This window comes from Lepidochelys kempii, chromosome 6 (assembly GCF_965140285.1).
Source record: "Lepidochelys kempii isolate rLepKem1 chromosome 6, rLepKem1.hap1, whole genome shotgun sequence".
NCBI lineage: Eukaryota > Metazoa > Chordata > Testudines > Cheloniidae > Lepidochelys > Lepidochelys kempii.
In genome coordinates this window covers 89,415,001-89,435,348 of record NC_136385.1, presented here as the reverse complement: position 1 = coordinate 89,435,348, position 20,348 = coordinate 89,415,001, and the positions used below count along the sequence as shown (strand labels likewise).

Sequence of the window (20,348 nt, the reverse complement as noted above, 5' to 3'; positions counted from 1 at the left end):
TGTCTTGGAAAAGGAGGCTAACAGGGTTATAAAAATAATGTTGTGATACTACTATGTTTGGTGAGTCTCCCAACACTGTAATACAGAGACAAGCTCTTGTCCTCACAACTAAACATCAAGTCAGCCAGGGAATTTAAAGTTGCTATGATCTGAAGATTTAGAGATAACCTGGGCTAACAGATCCATTTTGGAGGTAAACCACAAAACAGAAGACAAGGACCATTCAGCTCAAATATTACACGCTTCTCTATTCAAAATAGAACAGTTACTATGAGAGAAGTTCCTATTCCAGGTGACATTTCAAATTTTAGTCATATAAAATTACTTTGAATATACTGTAGATATTATTCACTGGTCTTCTGTGACTAAAGAAATTATTAATGTTTATATTGTTATTGTTGAAATAATGCTTGAAGCATGCAAGGCTCTATTCAAAAATAGGGTTCCTACCTAAGGATATACCACTCTAATATCCAGTCCTGTAAACACTTATGCATTTGTTTAACTTTACTCATTTGAAAGGAAGGTTGGCTTAGTGGATTGGGCACCAAACTGGGACTCAGGAGCTCTGCATACATTCCTGGCTCTTCCAAAGTCTTTCTAAGTGACCTTGGCAAGTAAATTTAGGCCCGGATACAACAAAGCAGGTAGGCATGAACTTTACTGTAAACACATGCATAGGCCCATCTCTACTCAGCAAAACATTTAAGCACTTGCTTAGGTCCCACTGATGTCAATGGGACTTATGCATATGCTGAAGTGTTTTGCTGAATAGGAATGAACTTAACAAGTGCTTTCCTGAATCAAGGCTTTAATTTTTCAGTTCTTTAGTTCCCCATATGTAAAATGAGCATGATAATAATATTCCCTTTCACCCATGCTTGTCTCTCATGTTTACATAAGACTGTAAGCTTTTCAGAGTAGTGACAATCTCTTATTGTGTTTTGGAACAGTGCCTAACAATGTACTCCGATCACGCTTAGGACCGCTAGGTGCTACTGAAATACAAATATATGATGATAACTAATCCTACTGAGGTCAAAGACATTATACATGTGCATAAATGTTTGCAGGACTAGGCTCTACAAATAGAATATAGGAAAGAATGGAGAAAAGGGATGCAACGATAAGCGAAAAGGCACTCTTAAAAAAGATTTTCTAATGTCAATTTTGTAACACTTCAAAATGAGGGGAAGGCTCGGGTTTATAAGCTTTTTAAAGTTGGCATTATTCATATACAAAATGGATCCTACTCATATAAGGCCTGATTCAAAGCCCACTAAAGGAGTCCCATTGATTGCAATAGACTTTGGATCAGACTGTTAATGAACAAGCCTGTAACTGTAGTTAAAAACATAGAAAGAACAAAAAAGTCCTTTAATATTAAAATGCACCTAGAAAAATGTATTAAATTACCTAACAAAAAATACCTAGTTAAAAAAAAATTTATATCATGTGTAAAATAAATGCCAAAAACTGAACTAGTATAGGATTGGTTGGCTGAGGGATTTTTTTTAACTTCTGTAAAAGTACAACAATCCGTTAACTAAAATGCTATCCCTAGCGTGGCATACATTGCTTAAAACAACAGTGAAGACATTAATGTACAAATAAGATATTCATGTTGATTTCACCTCCATTAGAAACACAGCAAAAAGTATGTATAACTAATTAAATATGGTAATACTGGCATGGAAAAAATTGTTTACACATTTGCAAGATGGTCTGATAAAAACTAAAGAGTAAAAATATGTAAAAAGAAGTGGAAAGTAACCCTTAAAATATTTAATTTTTTTAGTCAATCTTGTTTCCAGCTCTTAAAGCCACAAGGCTAATATGTTCTAATTAATAAATACATACCGGTAATAAACTGACTTGCTCCATATAGCACAGGCCCATGAAATAATAAATTTCTGCAGCCTCAAATGTATGAGGCAAGATTTGTGCTGAAGAAGTCAGTATCTTTAATGCTTGTTGAAAACTTTCCACAGCATCCTGTAATAACAAAGGATATTATTCTAATATTTGTAAAACATGGTTAGTAAAAAAAAAGTCTGAGTTTTAAAGGTGACATACACAGAATTTTTTTTAATTGGGCCTGTGCCCTTTTTGCTTCTTTATTATACGTAAAGAAGACCTGAAAAGTACTTTTGATTTTTTAGCCTTATAAATTTAAGAAATGTGAAGTCTGGTCTTCCTTGGTTTTGCTGAAAGTTCTGAATTGCTGTAATTGAAGGTGTGGGCATGATTAAGTACAACTTTTTTTCAAAATGTTCATTAGTCATTGGTTTAAATAAGTGTTAACAAAAACAAAAAGTAGAACTTTAAGCAGTCTGACTAATAATCTCTTCCTGTTGCAGTTGCTTAGCAACTTTCAGCCTCTTGACACTTTTGGAGGACTCTATCTTGGGAAGCAGCAACTCTGAAAAAGATTTGGAAATCATGGTGCATGATCAGATGAACATGAGTTCTCAGTGTGATTCCTGTAGCCAAAAGGGCTAATGAGTTCTTGGATGCATAAACAGCAATCTCAAGTAGGAGTAAAAAGGTTATTTTACCTTTGTATTTGGCATTGGTGCAACTGCTGCTGGAATATTGTGTCCAGTTCTGGTGTCCACAATTCAAGAAGGACATTGACAGGGTTCAGAGAAGAACCACAAGAATGATTAAAGGATTATAAAACATGCTTTAAACTGATAGACTCAAGGAGCTCCATATATTTAGCTTAATAAAGAGAAGGCAAAGGGATGACTCAATCACAGTCTATTAGGACCTACATGGGGAAGAAATATTTGATAATGAGCTTTCAATCAAGCAGACAAAGGTATAACAAGAAGCTGGATATGAGTCAACAGTGTGCCCTTGTTGCCAAGAAGGCCAATGGCATTTTGGGATGTATAAGTAGGGGCATAGCCAGCAGATCGAGGAACGTGATCGTTCCCCTCTGTTCGACATTGGTGAGGCCTCATCTGGAGTACTGTGTCCAGTTTTGGGCCCCACACTACAAGGATGTGGAAAAATTGGAGAGAGTCCAGCGAAGGGCACCAAAAATGATTAGGGGTCTGGAACACATGACTTATGAGGAGAGGCTGAGGGAACTGGGATTGTTTAGTCCGCAGAAGAGAAGAATGAGGGGGGATTTGATAGCTGCTTTCAACTACCTGAGAGGTGGTTCCAAAGAGGATGGTTCTAGACTATTCTCAGTGGTAGAAGATGACAGGACAAGGAGTAATGGTCTCAAGTTGCAGTGGGGGAGATATTTAGGTTGGATATTAGGAAAAACTTTTTCACTAGGAGGGTGGTGAAACACTGGAATGCGTTACTTAGGGAGGTGGTGGAATCTCCTTCCTTGGAAGTTTTTAAGGTCAGGCTTGACAAAGCCCTGGCTGGGATGATTTAATTGGGGATTGGTCCTGCTTTGAGCAGGGGGCTGGACTAGATGACTCCTGAGGTCCCTTCCAACCCTGATATTCTATGATTCTAAGGTCCAATGGCTGGAAGTTGATGCTAGCCAAATTCACAGCAGAAATAAGAAGTAATATTTTAACAGTGAGGATAATTAACCATTGGAACAATTTACTGAAGGTCATGGTGGATTTTCCATCACTGGCAAGTTTTAAAAATCAAGATTGGATTTTTATGTATATATTATATATACACACACACACACACACACACACACCAGTTCAACATACATTACTTTGAGGGAGTTCTATGGCCGGTGTTATACAGAGGTCAGAGTAGATGATCACAATGGTCCCTTCTGACCTTGGAATCTATTAATCTTTGATGTCATAACTTGACTAATGCTCCAGTCAGTAGAGACTCTTCCAGTGAGACATCACCTGAATTTCTAAAGCAAACAAGCAAAACATGCCAACAAACAAAAGCCAAATCTTTTAGGCCTTCCTTATATATCAGGCAGAGGCAAAAACCCCAATGTGTCCCACTTTTCAGGTCACATTTTAAATACTTCCTTTCGGGTTTTCTGTGCAAACAGTGATAAACTATGTATAATATTCAATTTATAGCCATGAAACATCTCACTTATAATACAATGGTTAAGGGCTAATCCTGCAAATACACAGAGGTAATTTCACTCAAGTGAGTAATCTCACTGAATAAAGCTACTCACATAACATGTGTGATGGATGTGGAGCTATTCTGTAATAATTTATGAATACTGTATGTTGACTTAGTTATTGGAATGTTTACTGTCTGAAAATATTGGTTTAATTTAATGGGGGGCTACAAGGTGAAACAAATAGGAAGTTAAAGAATGGTACGAGCTAAGCCACTCCTCAGAAAACACTTGAGAGTTACTAAGGGACAATGACAGAGCCACTGGTTTGGAAGACTGACTATCTCCTGTTCAGCATACAGACTGGTTTGGTTCAGAAGGCAAGGACAGAACCTAGGTACTCAGAAGAACAAAAAGGGCTACAGCAGTTTTAAAAGGAAGACTTTCTCAAGAGAGTGAAGGAGTTGTTTGGAGGAACCAGACTGAGGAACCAGACCATCAGGGGATGGTAAGCCTTTAGGTAACACAAGGTGGGTGAGGTAATATCTTTTACTGGAGCAACTTCTGTTGGTGAGAGAGACAAGCTTTCAAGCTTATACAGAGCTCTTCTTCAGGTCTGAGAAACTAAGAGCTTGGCTACACTTGCGAGTTACAGCGCATTAAAGGAGCCCCGGGCGCACTAGCTAACTACCCATCCACACTGGCAAGGCACATAGAGTGCTCTGTCTCCATGGCTACAGCGCTCTGCGAGTGGAATAACGTTTTGTGTGCCCCTGCTGGAGCGCCGTGGTGCCAGTTTGGACGCCCTGGTCTGTTAGTGTGCTCTAATCGGCCTTCAGAAGTACCCCACAATGCCTGTTATAGCCACTCTGGTCATCACTTTGAACTCTACTGCCCTGCTCTCAGGTGACCAACCCCCAGACCCACCCTTTAAATTCTCTGGGAATTTTGAAAATCCCCTTCCTGTTTGCTCAGCCAGGCGTGGAGTGCTCTCAGCAAAGCTTTCCAGGTGACCATGCCTCCACACGCCAGGTGATTCCCAGTATGGAGCAATGGTGAGATGCTGGACCTCATCAGTGTTTGAGAGGAGGAAGCTGTCCAGTCCCAGCTGCGCTCCAGCCGTAGGAATTACGATACCTTCGGGACGATATCAAGGGACATAATGGAAAGGGGCCATGACAGGGACGCACTGCAGTGCAGGGTTAAAGTGAAGGAGCTGCGGAATGCCTACCACAAAGCCCATGAGGCAAACAGCCACTGCGGTGCTGCCCCTGTGACCTGCCGTTTCTACAAAAAGCTGGATGCGATACTTGGGGGCGACCCCACCTCCACTCCGAGTACCACCATGGACACTTCAGAGCCCAGTTCAACAAGGCAGGAGGAGGAGGACCAAAGTGGGAGCGAGGGTGCTGAAGCAGAGGAAGACATTCCGGAATCCCTAGATGCATGCAGCCAGGAGCTGTTCACAAGCCAGGAGGAAGGTAGCCAGTCACGGCGGCCGGTGCTTGGTGAAGGACAAACACCAAAGGAGGTTCCCGGTAAGCGGCTTTTATTTTGGGAAGGAAGTTATTCGGAGCGGGATCTTGGGGCGAGGAGAGTTCGGGCTGCATGCATGCCTAAATGCGGAATAGGGCATTGAGGTGCTCTCTCACATCACAGTAATCGGCCTCAGTGATCTCTTCAAAGGTCTCGTCCAGAACTTGGGCAATGCGCTTGTGCAGGTTTCTTGGGAGAGCCACTGTGGTCCTTGTTCCAGTAAGGCTAACTTGTCTGCCCCACTGTGCCGTGAGGGGCAGGGGGACCATTGCTGCACACAGGCAAGCTGCATATGGGCCAGAGCGGAAGCCGCATTGCAGTAGAAGACCCTCCCTTGCTTCCCAGGTCACCCTCAGCAGCGAGATATCTTCCAGGACGAACTCCTGTGGAAAATGTGGGGACAGTGTTCAGTATAGGGGCCCCCTGCAGCTGTTGGCTCTCCCCAAGGCACAGAAACCCAGAGGACAGTACAGCCATGAAACAATCAGTCACGCTTGACCCTATGTTTACTCACCATTTTGGGGCTCCCGTGAGTTATGTGCGCTCGCTTTGGGACGGGCAAATTATGCTATTGTGTAGACTGTGCTTGCCCTTAAGTATGGGGGAATCATTGCTCTGTCTGGTGTGAACAATGCTGCCTCTGTTAAGTGTTGCATTTTGCCATTACAGATGCAACCTTGAGTTCTCAGCCGTCCATGTTATCACTGGCTGAAAGACTCCAAAGAATCAGAAAGAGGCCACGTAGAAGCAAGGAAGACATGTTGCTGGTCCACCAGCAGAATGAGGAGCGCCGGCACAAAAGCACGGTGCTCAAGCAGCAAAGCATGGATCGGCTGATAAGCATAATGGAGCGCCAAGCAGACTCTATTCAGGCCCTCATAGCCATGCAGACGGAGCACTACCGTGCCCACCCCTCCCCCCCCGTAGCCCTTGTCCCAAAACTCTTTCCCTTGTATCCCCATGTCACCTCCAACCCACTTTCCCCAACATCAGGGTTCTTACCACCACCAGCTGCCTCCAACACCTGTAGCTTCGCCACCCAGCTCTGAAAACTACAACCCTTACCCACTGCACTCAACCCCCATCACCATGCAGTATAACCATCCTGAAGTGCAGCACTCATTGCACAGCACTCCAGACAGGGAGGCTGAGTATGATAACAGGACATACACAAATCTGTGATTGTACTGTTCCCCACCCCAGCACCTTGCCCTTTCTGTTTCCCAAGCAGTTGAGTTTCTTTTCAATAAATGGATTTTTTGGCTTTGAAAACATTTTTTATTATTGCATAAAGTAAAAGATACCTTAGCCCAGGAAAGAAACAGGCACTGCAAGTCAGAGTACTAAACACAGATTCCTACTAACATTGGAACCACTGCACTTCACTCCTGTGCAGGGGACCAGATATTACTGGTGGCTTTCAGCCTCAAATTGCTCCCTCAAGGCATCCCTAATCCTTGCAGCCCCACGCTGGACCCCTCTAATAGCCCTGCTCTCTGGCTGTTCAAATTCAGCCTCCAGGTGTTGAACCTCCGAATTCCATGCTTGAGTGAATCTTTCACCCTTCCCTTCACAAATGTTATGGAGGGTACAGCACGCAGATATAACCGCAGGGATGCTGTCATCAGCCAGGTCCAGCTTCCCATACAGAGAGTGCCAGCAGCCCTTTAAACAGCCAAAAGCACACTCCACAGCCATTCTGCACCAGCTCAGCCTGTTATTGAACCGCTCCTTGCTGCTGTCAAGGCTCACTGTGTAAGGTTTCATGAGCCACAGTATTAAAGGGTAAGCAGGGTCTCCAAGGATCACAATGGGCATTTCGACTTCCCCTACGGTGATCTTATGGTCTGGGAAAAAAGCCCCAGCTTGCAGCTTCCTGAGCAGGTCAGTGTTCCGAAAGATGCGTGCATCATGCACCTTTCCAGGCCAGCCTGCGTTAATGTCAAGGAAATGCCCACGGTGATCCACAAGCACCTGGAGAACCACAGCAAAATAACGTACTTGGAGGCTAGGTGGGCTGGTGCCAGAATTGGAATGTGTGTGCCATCTATCGCCCCTCCGCAGTTAGGGGAACCCATTTGTGCAAAGCCATCCACAATGTCATGCACGTTACCCAGAGTCACGTTTCTTCTGAGCAGGATGCGATTAATGGCCCTGCAAACTTGCATCAACACGAATTCCAACAGTCGACTTTCCCACTCCAAACTGGTTAGCAACCAATCAGTAGCTGTCTGGAGTTGCCAGCTTCCAGATTGCAATAGCCACCTGCTTCTCCACCGTCAGGGCAGCTCTCAATCTCGTGTCCTTGTGCCGCAGGGTGTGGGCAAGCTCCTCACACAATCCCATGAAAGTGGCTTTTGTCATCCGAAAGTTCTGCAGCCACGGCTCGTCATCCCAGACTTGCATGATGATGTGATCCCACCACTCAGTGATTGTTTCCTGAGCCCAAAAGCACCGTTCCATGGTGGTGAGCATGTCCATGAATGCCACAAGCAAACTCATGTCATATGCGTTACTCAAGTCGATATCATTGTCGGAGCCCTCACTGTCACTTTGGATCATAAGGAATAACAACTGCCAAACATGACGTGCTGGCGAGACTTGTCATCATACTCCACAGTACTTCGGGCTCATTTCCCAAGGGGAAGACAGAGCACGCAGTACATAAAACATTGAAAGATGGCGCCAAACGTGGACGAAAGCACAGGGATTGCTGGGATGCAAACCGATGCATCACAGGGTGTTGGGACAGGACCCAGAATGCCCCGCACCCCCGCCCTCTTCCCACAAGCCACAGCACCAGAATGGGAAGAGGTGCTCAGTGAGATAGCGCCCATAATGCACCGCTCCCAATGTCGCTGTAAGTGCTGCAAATGTGGCCATTTCCTTGGAGAAAATTCTATGGTATCTGAGTGGTAGGACAGACATGCATATAGACCGTTTGTTGTTTTAAAAACCTCTCGCTCTAAATGCTTTATTCCTACTGTTAAAATAAACAGTACTTTGGTTTTAAGAAGGCTGTTTGGTCACTGTATACCACTGGTCACATACTCCCAAAGGTGCCAGAACTCAGTCAGACCTTATCAGCAAGCATGCTCAATACAAATGATATGGTAACACAGGGACCACTTTAAGAGTGGGAGAATTGCAGAATTCCACTGTGGGAGAGGTAAAGGCACAAGGCTTGACATCTGAGGCGGTGCACTGAGAGAGACCAGAAAGGGGACAGTGGTGCAGATAGACCTGCAACCATGACAGCATGTTTTCAGGCTCTATCCCTAATGCCTAGAGTACTCCTTTTCTTATGCTGAAAGTTACTAATGGCTACCATCAAGGGGTCATTGATCCAGAAACTATCACAGCCATGGTTAAAGACAATGGATGAGCTAATTACCTTTCTCTCAGGTGAAGTATAAGGAAAACATTAAGCATCTTTTCTGTGGTGAGACAGATGTAATAATGGAGGCTACTGCCTAAGGCACTAGGCTGTATGATGATGTGGCTCAAGGGGTTTTGCCTAGTGGAAACACAGGATGTAAGTGTTTTCTTTCTGCAAGCTATGTGCATGTGTGTGCAATACAGGAGAAAGCCAGAGAAGCAGTTGTGAGCATAATCCTGAGACAAAGCAGAGGGATGGAGCTTCTTGGACACAGAACTTGCTAGAGAGGCAGACTTTTGAGGATTTCTGAACAAGGAAACTGCCAGGTACAGTTTGTTTCTAGTGTGTTTGAGGAAACAGGGCTTGCTGTACGTTCTTTGTAAATAAACAGGATTGCACCAAAATACATGCCTGACTTGTATCATCTATTTCTCCTCCTAACGAAAATAACTCTGCAAGGCCGTGATTATTGTCTAACTGCTTGGATCAAAGGACCAACAGTATGATATTTCTACTGGTAACATACAATGGGAAGCAAGTACAGTATTCACAAAGCTGAGGGACTAGTTATAATCACTCTTAAAATTCTTATACATTCATTCTACAAATATGAAACAACCAAACTTTTGTATTGCCTCTAGCTCCATTAGATAGTACAGTATTTGCACACTGCTTTCTTATTATGTTTTGAAAAAAGCAACATTATGAAATTTAACTGAACTCCAGTCTACATAATTATTTCTTTTAAACTAAATTTTACATTGTTTTAAACAACACTGTGTAACACTTGCTGGAACATTAGTGCAGGAGCATTAAGCTAAAAAGAGTGTTACTATTCCCTTTTGTAATTTAAACATTGAAGTGCAGGGAATATTTGATAAAATGAGATACTCTGTAAAGCAACAAGAAACCAAGACATTGTATTGCTTGGCATTTTATTGTAAATAGTTTAGAAATAATTTTCTAACCTTGGTTTTCTTGGCTTTCATTTGTATTTTTCCTAGCAGAACAAATATGGAAGGCACAGGCTGACTTGCAATAACCTCAAGTAAACACTCTATAGCTTTACTGTGATTTTGACAAAATGACTGAACGAGTGCTTGCTGAACAGGAGAGGTTTTAAGGGATACTAAAAATAAGAAAAACAAACAAACAATGGTCACATTATATTATATTATTTCACACTGCATATTCTAAATATAAGATAGTTTCATAGGATAAACAAACTTTACATTGTTCAAAAATCCATGAGACTCCAAGGTTGTTTGCTCTAACCGCTATACCAAAACATAAACAATTTTTTAAGAATTGAGTTTTAATCCTTTCACATCGAAGCCTGGGGTAGAAAACTTCAACTGTAAGCAACGAAGTTAGGGTCAAATAATGGGCATCTGCAAACTTCCCCTCTCCAAAGAAAGAAAAAAGGAAAAAGACATCATCAAACTACTACACAGGCATTGCTGAGGGGTCAATGGGGCAATAGAATCGTCCCCACTGAGGGCATGGGGCACTTGTTCTGCCACTCCGAGACCACTATTACAACCCACAAGAGTTACTATAGCCATTGCAGTATTTTACCTTACAGGTGTGTTATGAAGCTTAATGTTTGTAAAGCCATTTGATATCTTAGTAAGAAAGGTCCTAAGTAAATACAAAGTATTACAATAAATTCCACATAAAGTTCTATTACCAATATTTATAAGTAAAGCTGCAAATTTGTCACGGAGGCCCAGGACTTCTGCAGCGGCCGGTGCGGCTGCCTGGGGGCTGCTTGAGCAGCTCAGGCAGCCCCTGAGCCAGCCGCACTGGCTGCTGCTGGGGCAGTCTTGGGCCACTGCACCCGCCTCCCCCAGCAGCAGTAGGAGTTTGGGTGTGGGGTGGAGCCCAGGGCTGGGGGTTAGGATGCGGGAGGGGGTGAGGGCTCTGGGCGGCGCTTACCTCAGGGGCTCCCTGGAAGCGGTGACATCCCTCGGCTCCTGGGCAAAGGCGTAGCCAGGGGGCTCAGCGCGCTGCCTCCACTTGCAGGCACCGCCCCTGCAGCTTCCATTGGCTATGGTTCCTGGCTAATGGGAGCTGCAGAGTCGGCGCTCAGGGTGGAGGCAATGAGCAGAGCTGCCTGGCCGCGCCTCCATCTAGGAGCTGAGGGAGGGGGATGTCACTGCTTCTAGGGAGGTGCAGAGCCAGGTAGGGAGCCTGCCAGCTCCACCAACCCTCCCCCCCCGCAGTGCCTGCGGGTTTCCTGGGCAGTGGCGCACAGCCTCCCCTCCTCCCCCCGCAGCACGGTCCTGGGCCAAACCCAGGTACCTGTGACATCCCCTACCCAAGCAACCCTGGCACTCTCGGGCTGCCCCCACCCCCAGATTTAGTTAGGAGTATATAGTACAAGTCATGGACAGGTCACGGGCCGTGAATTTTTATTTACTGCCCATGACTTGTCCATTACTTTTACTAAAACGTTACTAAAACGTAGCCTTATTTATAAGTCAAAATATAAACATAAACAGCACAAGTAAAGAAAGGTAAGTGAAAGAATTGCAAGCAACATAAGGAAGTGTCAGAGTTCCTTATAATAAATTACAGTAGTTAAATTACTCCTTACGTTAGGGCTCAGATACTATGGTTAATAAGAACCTAGACAATTAAACTGATTTTACCTTCACCCATTTCTGATACTTGAAGAATACAGAAGCTTGCAAGTTTATAATCCTCCATCTCAATTAAATATTGTCCCCTGTAACAAAACAGATTTTTGTTGTATGTAATTTGTCACTGTAAAACCATTTTTTCAGGCTAAGATTTCTTATTTAAGCAGTATTTTAAAAGTACAAATAGTGCAGGAGTAAGTAAAAGTCTAAAGTTTCTAGTAAGAATCACATCTTCAAAGGAATACCATCCAGGTTTTTCCTCTTGTTCCTTCTGAACATACTTTTTAAAAACACTATCACCAAGGAATTTTAAAAATGCATAGCTATTCAAATGGCAAAGCTCACAAAAACACATTTTCTGTGGGCTCCACAGCTAATAGCACACACACACTATCTCTAGAACCATGTAAATATTGTTAATAATGCTATTTCTAAAATCAATGTTGTTTTACCATAGAGTGGTTGTAGGTAAATTCAATCTGATTCTGAAGGCCAAGCTAGGTTTCTTGCTTTCCCATGCATCACCATTAGTAGTAAATGTACTTGCAAGCCAAATCAGGCCTTCAGAGATACCTGCACCACCCCATTCTTGGTATTGCGGTAACAGAGGTGGGACTGACTGAAACTTAGTAAACTCTTTTGATGATGAACAAGAAGGATGAACTTTTCGCCCATTCCTTCTTAAGTTTGTTGCGGCTCTATAGTACTGATAAGAGCAAAAAGCAGTAAAAACTTATTGTTGTTCCTAAAGTAAGCAGAGAGGACTTGACATGCACACAAGGAATATTGATTAAGGCAACATTTTTATATATTCACTATTTAGAGTACAGCCTCACTTTAAGTCCTTAATGTGAGTTTTAATTGATGCATAGAGCATTGAGTTGGCCTTCTGCACTGAGATGAGATGACAATGAGATGTTCTCACTTCTTAAACATTTTCTACAGTTTATTTGGTTCCTCTCAGATGAAAACTGGCTTATCTGTTTGACTTAGTAAGGAGTGGTACCTTTCACTAATTTGGGAGGAGTGGAGTGAAGGAATTAGTTCATGATTAAAAATGTATTTTATGCATACTTAAGGAACTATATGGATTCATTAGTCAATACGTCAGTTTTCACAGAGTTTTGGAAATCCACACCAGCCAAAGGAGAGTTTCTCAAACTGCATGTGCCTGAAGTGACAGGCAGGATTTAGATATGCCAAATGGTACATTGGTTCTAGACAAGCCTTAAGAAGCTTGTAAAAAAACCACCAACTATGCAGAAAATACTAAGGACATTCACGAACAGTTTGGGAAGCTCAGATTTGACTTTTGAGACCAAATAAAGACCAGAAAAGGAAAAAGAACAAATGGTGGTAGAATCCTGAGACTAGGAGAGGGAAGATCTTTAGCAAAATTATTTTCTCTGAAGAGAGAAACAGATTTACAGAGAAAATGAGTGAAGCTACACTGAAATGGAGCTTTTAGGCTAAGCTGGAGAGAACAGCTAAATATCAGGTTTGAAATATTTACTCTCTCTGAACTCATAGGTTCAAGCCTAGGGGAAAGGCTGGACTCAGCACTTCACCCTTATTTTACTGTGTCATTTCTTCAGATAGGACACTGAAATATTTATCCACTCTTAATGGACATTTAAAATATGAATTTAGAAGAGTATAGGTGTGCTCTGTTGTCACTGTCCATATTCACACTCCCCCGTCCCCAGACCTTGCATGTACTTTATCACGCAGCAGCCTGTATATCATGCTGGATCCTTCTCTCCATCCCAGAGGTAACACCAGTGAGGTGCTACTCAGAGCTTTGGAGCTGTGCTCCGGCTCCGCTCCAGCTCCAGGCAAAAACCTGCAGCTCCACTGCTCCGGATATGCTCCGCGCTCCAGCTCCGGGCTCCAAAGCCCTTTTGCTACTACATGGATATAATTTGTAAAGGATATTACCATTACCCATACTTTTCTACATTGAAACACACTAAAAATATCAGCTATATTAACACATCTACTAAACAAGCCTACTGTTGTTGAAAACAGTTGTAAAGTGGAATACTTGTTAAGTTCTAATGATAACTTTCCTACCTTATTATGCATAAATAGGATTCAGTTGGATAAAGATGAATGGCTCGATTTATATCTCTTAATGCACGCTGTAAATTGTGCAGCTGTTATTAAAAAAAAAATTCAGTTACTCCTACATACTCTCTAATCACTTTTTCTACCCCATTGAGTATATTCTTCTCCACAAGAGATTTCTTTGTAATAAAATATGTAAATTAATGGCTACACTGTCCTTTTCTTTAGGTTTTAAATAATAGTAGAATACACACAGTGACTTGCACATCATGAATAAATACATTTTAAAATAAAATATTTGCTAATCAGCTTCTGCTTCACTTATCTACCAACACCCAATTTCAGGATTTTCTATTCTCCCTACATCTAATGGTGACACTAAAACAAATGCCAAACAGCACAGAGATCCTTAATCCTGACAAAAGATACAAACATGCAAACTTCCTAAACTGCTTTTATAATATTTTACAAAAGCTTATCTATTAATCTTACCTCTTACTACTATTATTTTATCCATTCCACTTTTTGAGGACTGATAGATGGCAAGGTAAGGCCCTAAAAAGCCCATAGAGCTCTAAATACAGAGCTCTAAATACAGCTCATGGAGGAAGTCTTTAAAACTACAATTACTACAGATGGGATTATCTGTTATTGCCTTTGATCCCAACCCTACAAAGATTCACGTATGTGCTTTTTATGCATTGCAAGTAGTCCCATAGAAATTAATATGGGTACTTATTGTCCACAAAGTTAAGCATGTATGTAAGTCTTTGAAGGACCAGGGCATAAATATCTATTAAAATGCTTTTCATAGCAACTATAAAATGTAAAAGTAGTGTTATAATGATATAAAAGACCAAAAAGGATAAAATACCTGATGATATGCTTGAGCTCTACATATATAAGCGCTAATATTTGTTGGGTCAACTTCAATGGCTTTAGAGAACTGCCGAATAGCTTCATAGTAATGCTCCAGATGTAACAGTAATATCAAGCCAATATTTATGTACGCCAAGGCAATACCACTAAAAAAGAATAAAGATGATCTTATTTTTCATTTTGTCATACAATATGAAACACTTGGATGTATACATCAATGTCCAATACAACATGTTTCATCTAATTACTATAGTATTATAAAAACACATCTGTAAGTAGTCAAAAGGTAGGCTTTGAGTTACACCTATCTGCTTGCATAACACACATCAAATGCATTACTAATTCCCTTTTTAATTCCCTTGAACACTGGTAGATGTATATATGCATGATTAGTGACTTCTCCAAAACACGGACTGCACCTTTTTTGGTGGATGTTTATTAGAAGTCTGTGATATGCAAGTCCAGTTTCATCAGCATTCCTCTGACTTTGTCTGTCTGGTTTAAAGGCTGAATTTAGTACAGAGGGTTCATTAGTTTCTTTGGTTGTTGATTTTTTGCCACCATGTCTCCATTCTTATGTTATTTTATCAGATGCCTTTGATGTCATAGACCAAGAAGTGCCACTGCCCCACCTGGGGTATTGTGAATGGGCTGACTCACCACCAGCACCTCCTTGTGGCTGGGCATGGCATAGCAGCTCACTCCTTACTGGGTGTCTTCTGCCGATGCCTCCTCTGCCTCTGTGGTGGACTGCCTCTTCCTGTGACTTGGCCCTCCAGTCAGGTCACTTTAAAGTCTCTCTCTTTCCAGGGTAGTCCATGAACAAAAAGCAAGGGGAATTAATACGAAATAGAGGGGAATGATTCCCTCTCAGGATGCGTCAGAATCTGGCCCTTCCTTCCCTCAGGGAGTGGCCTTCAGGCAAGTGGTCATCTGGGAAGCTCCTGCCTTCAGTTAGCCCTTTCCTCAGGAGCTGAGAAAGGCTGAAGGTCTGTCTTCCCTTGTCTGCCAACAAGTGAGCTACTCTGTTCCCCTTTTAAGCTCTTCCTCCAATCTATGCATGCCTTACAAGTGTGATAGGACTGAACTGCCTAGGCCCAGAGCAGCTCCTTAGCCCCTGGTTGTCCAGTATGGAGTTTGTATACCGCATTGCATACCCTCCCACTCCAGATGGTACCTGGAGAACCAGAGCCAGCAGACTATCTCCACTGCCCCCAACTCGGGGAGGGGGTGCGGGGGGGAATAAAAAAAATCAGCATTTTGGTGAGCTCTTCTCACTCTGTGCTCACAGTTCAGATAGAGTACAAAAAGTTCCTCTCCATTTGTTTCCTGGGCCAACATTTTCTTTGTCTCACTTCTGAGGCATCGATTTGCAAAATGAATTCTTTTGAAGAAGTCAACATTGAGCAAGGCAGGCTCTTTGAAGATGTGGTTTTTCAACTTCTGAAAGGCTTTTTCATAGGCCTCTGACCAGTGAACCTTCTTGGGGCTACTGTCCTAATTAGATCTGTGAGGTGGGCTGCTAACATCGAAAACTTGGTACAAATCGGCAGTAGTAACCTGACAGTACCAAAAATCTCTGGACTTGTTTCTTCATGGTTGGGATAGGGCATGCTTTGAAGCCTGGACTTTGTCCACAAGAGGCTGGATCTGGTCCTTTCCCAAAAGTATATCCTAGGTAGGTGGTCTCTTCTTTTCCAATCTTAGACTTGGCTGGGTTTGCAGTTAGCCCAGCCTCCCATAGGAACCGAAGTACAGAGGCGACTTGACCTAGATGCTCCTTCCAATCTCAGCTGTGGATGTCCACATCATCTAAATAGGCTGCTACATATAAGCCAGGTGGTTGAAGAAACTGATCCATGAGCAATTGAAACATTTTTGGGGCACCACGGAGGCCAAAAGCATAGTCCTAAAATCACTTAGGCCAAATGGCGTGGCAAAGGCATTTTTCTCCCATGATTCTGGTGGAGTGGGATCTGCCAGCATCCCTTGGTTAGGTCTAACGAGGTGATATATCAGGCCTCACCCAGTTGGTGTATTATTTCATCAACTCAGAGCATGGGATAGGCATCAAATTTGGAGACAGAACTGACCTTTCTAAAGTCTATACAAAACCAGATAATGCTGTCCAGCCATCAAGCTTTGGTATAGCTGCTGAGGGATTCTTCAGTGATCTCTGGTTCCAACATTGCTTGGACCTTTTGCCACACAGCCTCATGAATTTCTGGGGAGAGCAGCCATGGGTTCTCCCAGGCTCTGTCTGGATATGGTGTTGCATGAAATGAGTCCGCCCCAGCTGGAAGATGAACACTGTTAAGATTTTACTAGGCTTCTTACCTGTACCCTCTGTTCCAGGCAGAGGTGTTCCCCCATCTACATAGGGTCTGGGATCAGTGAGGTGGATCACTTGAGGCCCCAGCTCAGGCTCATGGGGATAAAGAGTGATAAAGAGCTCTCCCTCTCCTTCCATGTTTTCAGAAGGTTAATACGGTAGACCTGGGTTAGGTTCCTCTTATCAGGCTGCCTGATTTAGTAGTTAACTGGCCCAATTTGGTGGACTACTTCATATGGCCCTTGCCATTTAGCAAGTAACTTGGACTCTTCATTCAGGAGTAGAAGTACCCAATCACCCAGCTTAAATATGCATTCCTTTGTTATAGGCTTGTTCCTGGGTCCATTGAGCACTGCGTAAGTTTTCTTTGGCAAAGGTCCAAAGGGTTTCAGGCCTCTCCCAGAATGTACTATAGAATATTCTCCATGCTAGGAGGCTGCTCCTCCCATATCTCATGCACCAGGTAAAGAATTCCCAGGGGTTGTCTCCCATATAAGAGTTCAAATGGGAAGAACCCAGTAGATGACTGTGGAACTTCTCAAACATCAAATAATAGGGGATCCTGAGCAATAAACTTCTTTAACATCCTTTTCAGGATCTAGCTGAATCGTTCAACCAGCACTTGCGGATGATAATCAGAGGTACATAATCTTTATTTTTAGGAGACCACACACCTCCTTCTGCAGATGAGATGTAAAGTTGGTGCCTTGATCAATGAGGATCTTCTTAAATATCCCTTCTTTGGCAAAGACAATTAGCAGTTCCACTGCAATAGTCTTTGCATTGGGGGTATGCAGTGGGATTTCTTTGGGATAGCAGATGGCGTAATCAACTATAACTAATACATGTTTATACCCAGTTCACTTTTTTCAAAGCACACAATGATGTCCATCTTAATCCTGTTGAACAGGATGCCTACTATGTGGTGCAGGATGTGGTCTCAAACCCTGGTCCTGAACCTAGATCCACTGGGGAAGCAGTCTTGGCTGTTGTGCCCTGCCAACTCATCCAATTATCAGGGAATTCACAGACTTAGGTGGGCCAGCTATCAGGATTCTGTAACCTGCTTCCTGACTGGCCACATGATCTTGACCCGGATTGGTTGGTGACCATATATAAACTTCCTGCTTCCTTTCTAGCCTTGTCTGAGCAACAAGCCATTGTCTGCTAGTTGGTACTTGGACTCTGCCTTTCTGCATTGCCTGATCTGAATGATTCCTGTGCATGACACCCGGAGACCTAGCAATTGGAGTCATAATGCTATGGTAGGTCCCCTACAGCTCTGGAGCAAGATGATAAAATCCTAGGTTTTCTGAAATCTTTCTAATGATGGGTAGATCTTGCTACCAAGGTGTCTATTTCCATCCCCAGATGGGTTACTCTGGTGAATGAAACTAGGGAGCTTTTCTTGGTACTGATGATGAAGCCATTTTCCAGGAGGAGATTCAACTTCCAACATGTGACAAGTTGTGCTGCTAATTGCAACGGAGCTCAGAACAGAATGTCATCCAGGAAAGGGTACAGGTGGGTCTACCACCTGAGTCTGGCTACTATCACTGCAAACATCTTTCATAAAAAAACTGGCGGAGCCCAGGATAGGCTGAACGGAAGTGTTCAGTACTCGCAACATTTTTTAACATAAGCAAACCTCAGAAGTATGCAGTGACATGATCTGATGGAGATATGCATCTGTTAGATCTACCGAAGTCAAGAAATCCCACTGAGACAGGGATGACACCACAGAGGCCAGTGCCTCTATCTGAAACTTCATTTTCTTCATCCACTAATTAAGCCTTTTGAGGTCAGCAATAGCTCTGATACTACTTCCCTACCCCCGCCCCCATCCCATGCATTTCTGCACCACGAAAAAGATATAGTAGAACCCAGTGTATATAACTGCAAGGGATGCTTAGAAAGTGGTGGAAGAGGCTTTCTGAGAGTAGGCTCCATCTTTCTAGCCATGGAGTCCTTAGAGCAGATCTCCTCCTCTGAGGGAATAACCATATCCCTGGTGAAGGATGCTACAGTGGCATCCACCTTTGGTAACTAGCAACAGAGCCTTTTGGTTCTTGAATGTTATATAGCCTGAGGTCACTCTTGTTAATTTCTTAACAGGCTTGTTCCATTCATCACTAATCACTTCCCTGAAGAAGGAGTGAAGGAGTATTGCTGACTCAGGGGGAAATTTTGAGGGGAGAAACTTACTCAGGCTTATCCAGGTTGCATGTGAATCCTGGAAACAATCTGGTTGCATATAGTTTGACATTTCTTGGGGCGGGGGGGAATCTTTCCTGCATTCCCCCCCCCCGCCATCCTGTTTCAATTCAGAGCCAGACAGCTTACCCTCTGTGGTGGAGAATAAGGAGGAAGAGGAGACAGGACTCATACTTCCTGACTTTTTGTGCTTTTTCTTTCCCTTTTGTTCCTTTTAAATTTTTTTTTAAACTTTTTTGCACACTTTGGGATTGTAGAAGCCTGTAGCAAGGCAGTTACCCCACTCTGGTAGAAAAAGGCTAGGCTGATTGGGGAAGCAGCCACAGCTGGGGCCACGTCCCGATCAGGCCATACTTGGCCCTGTTATATGGGCTCAGCGAGGAGCTGGGTTAGTCTCTCTCTAGTCATGGAAAGAGAAGGACCTAGCTGCCTGGGAGCGGAGCGGAGTTCAGCTCAGCTCCAGCCTGGCAACTCCCCAGGCTGAGGCTTTGATAAAGGCCTACACAGGTACTGCGACTGGGAGGTGCAGCCCAGGAATAGGCAGAGGCAGCTGGTGCAACCCCCTTACCGATGATGGGTGGCCATTACAGACTGCAGTTTGCCCCAATAAGGGGGGCTACAATAGATGATGACTGGCAGTAGCCACTGAGGCAGGGTAGGTGCAGAGGGTTGGGGGATCCCCTGGTAGGGGAGACCCAGAGCATGGGGACTGCTGGGGGGGGCAGAACCCTGAGGAAAGGGGCACCGGGGTCCAGGAGGCCTGAAAGGGCGAGACACCAGCCACCAAGAGGCGCTTCACATGCTGGATGAGCTAATTCCCAAACAACCAGCAGGAGGTGCCGCACCAGTGAGTCTTCGCTCTGCTACAAAGCCCTGCTGCAGCTCTGATGAGGCCTTTTGCTGTTTGCCTTCCTTAGTGCCTGGAGCCCTTTCAAGAAGTCAGTCTCAGAATCCTCCCCACTGTGTCCAACCCCCTGGGAGGGGAAAACTCCTCAGTCAGGGCCTTCCAGGTCATCTTGGGAGGGAGTGAGGCTGACTAGAAGGCCTGCTTCTTTCCTCAAGATGCTTGGGACCCACTTTAAGACTTGGGGGCATCTGTGGACCCATAGACTCCCCTCTTTGTTCTGCAGTGGTCCCTTGGGACTTACCCCCTTTGTCGAATGGTCTGGGTCCTCCTTCCTTTTAGAGCTTCTCCCTACTCTGCACTGGGGTTCCTGGTCCATTTTCCTGCAGTGGAGTCAGGGCTGCCTGATGAGTTGGGGACCCTGTCTGTCT

At 43.7% G+C, this 20,348-nt stretch overlaps 1 protein-coding gene across 2 annotated transcripts in view; it reads right to left on the bottom strand.

The window, feature by feature from the left end:
- Positions 1-20,348, bottom strand: part of TTC6 (tetratricopeptide repeat domain 6) — a 125,316-nt gene that overhangs the window by 26,939 nt on the left and 78,029 nt on the right. Inside the window, exons 18-22 of one of the 2 annotated variants that reach the window (XM_073349092.2) lie at positions 14,523-14,673; positions 13,655-13,737; positions 11,591-11,667; positions 9,905-10,065; positions 1,861-1,995 (exon numbers count right to left, since the gene is read on the bottom strand). In XM_073349092.2, the coding sequence (XP_073205193.2) occupies positions 1,861-1,995; positions 9,905-10,065; positions 11,591-11,667; positions 13,655-13,737; positions 14,523-14,673 (607 nt within the window). Of the gene's footprint in view, positions 1-1,860; positions 1,996-9,904; positions 10,066-11,590; positions 11,668-13,654; positions 13,738-14,522; positions 14,674-20,348 lie in introns of those variants that run through there. The other variant, XM_078853363.1, reaches the window with a different exon arrangement.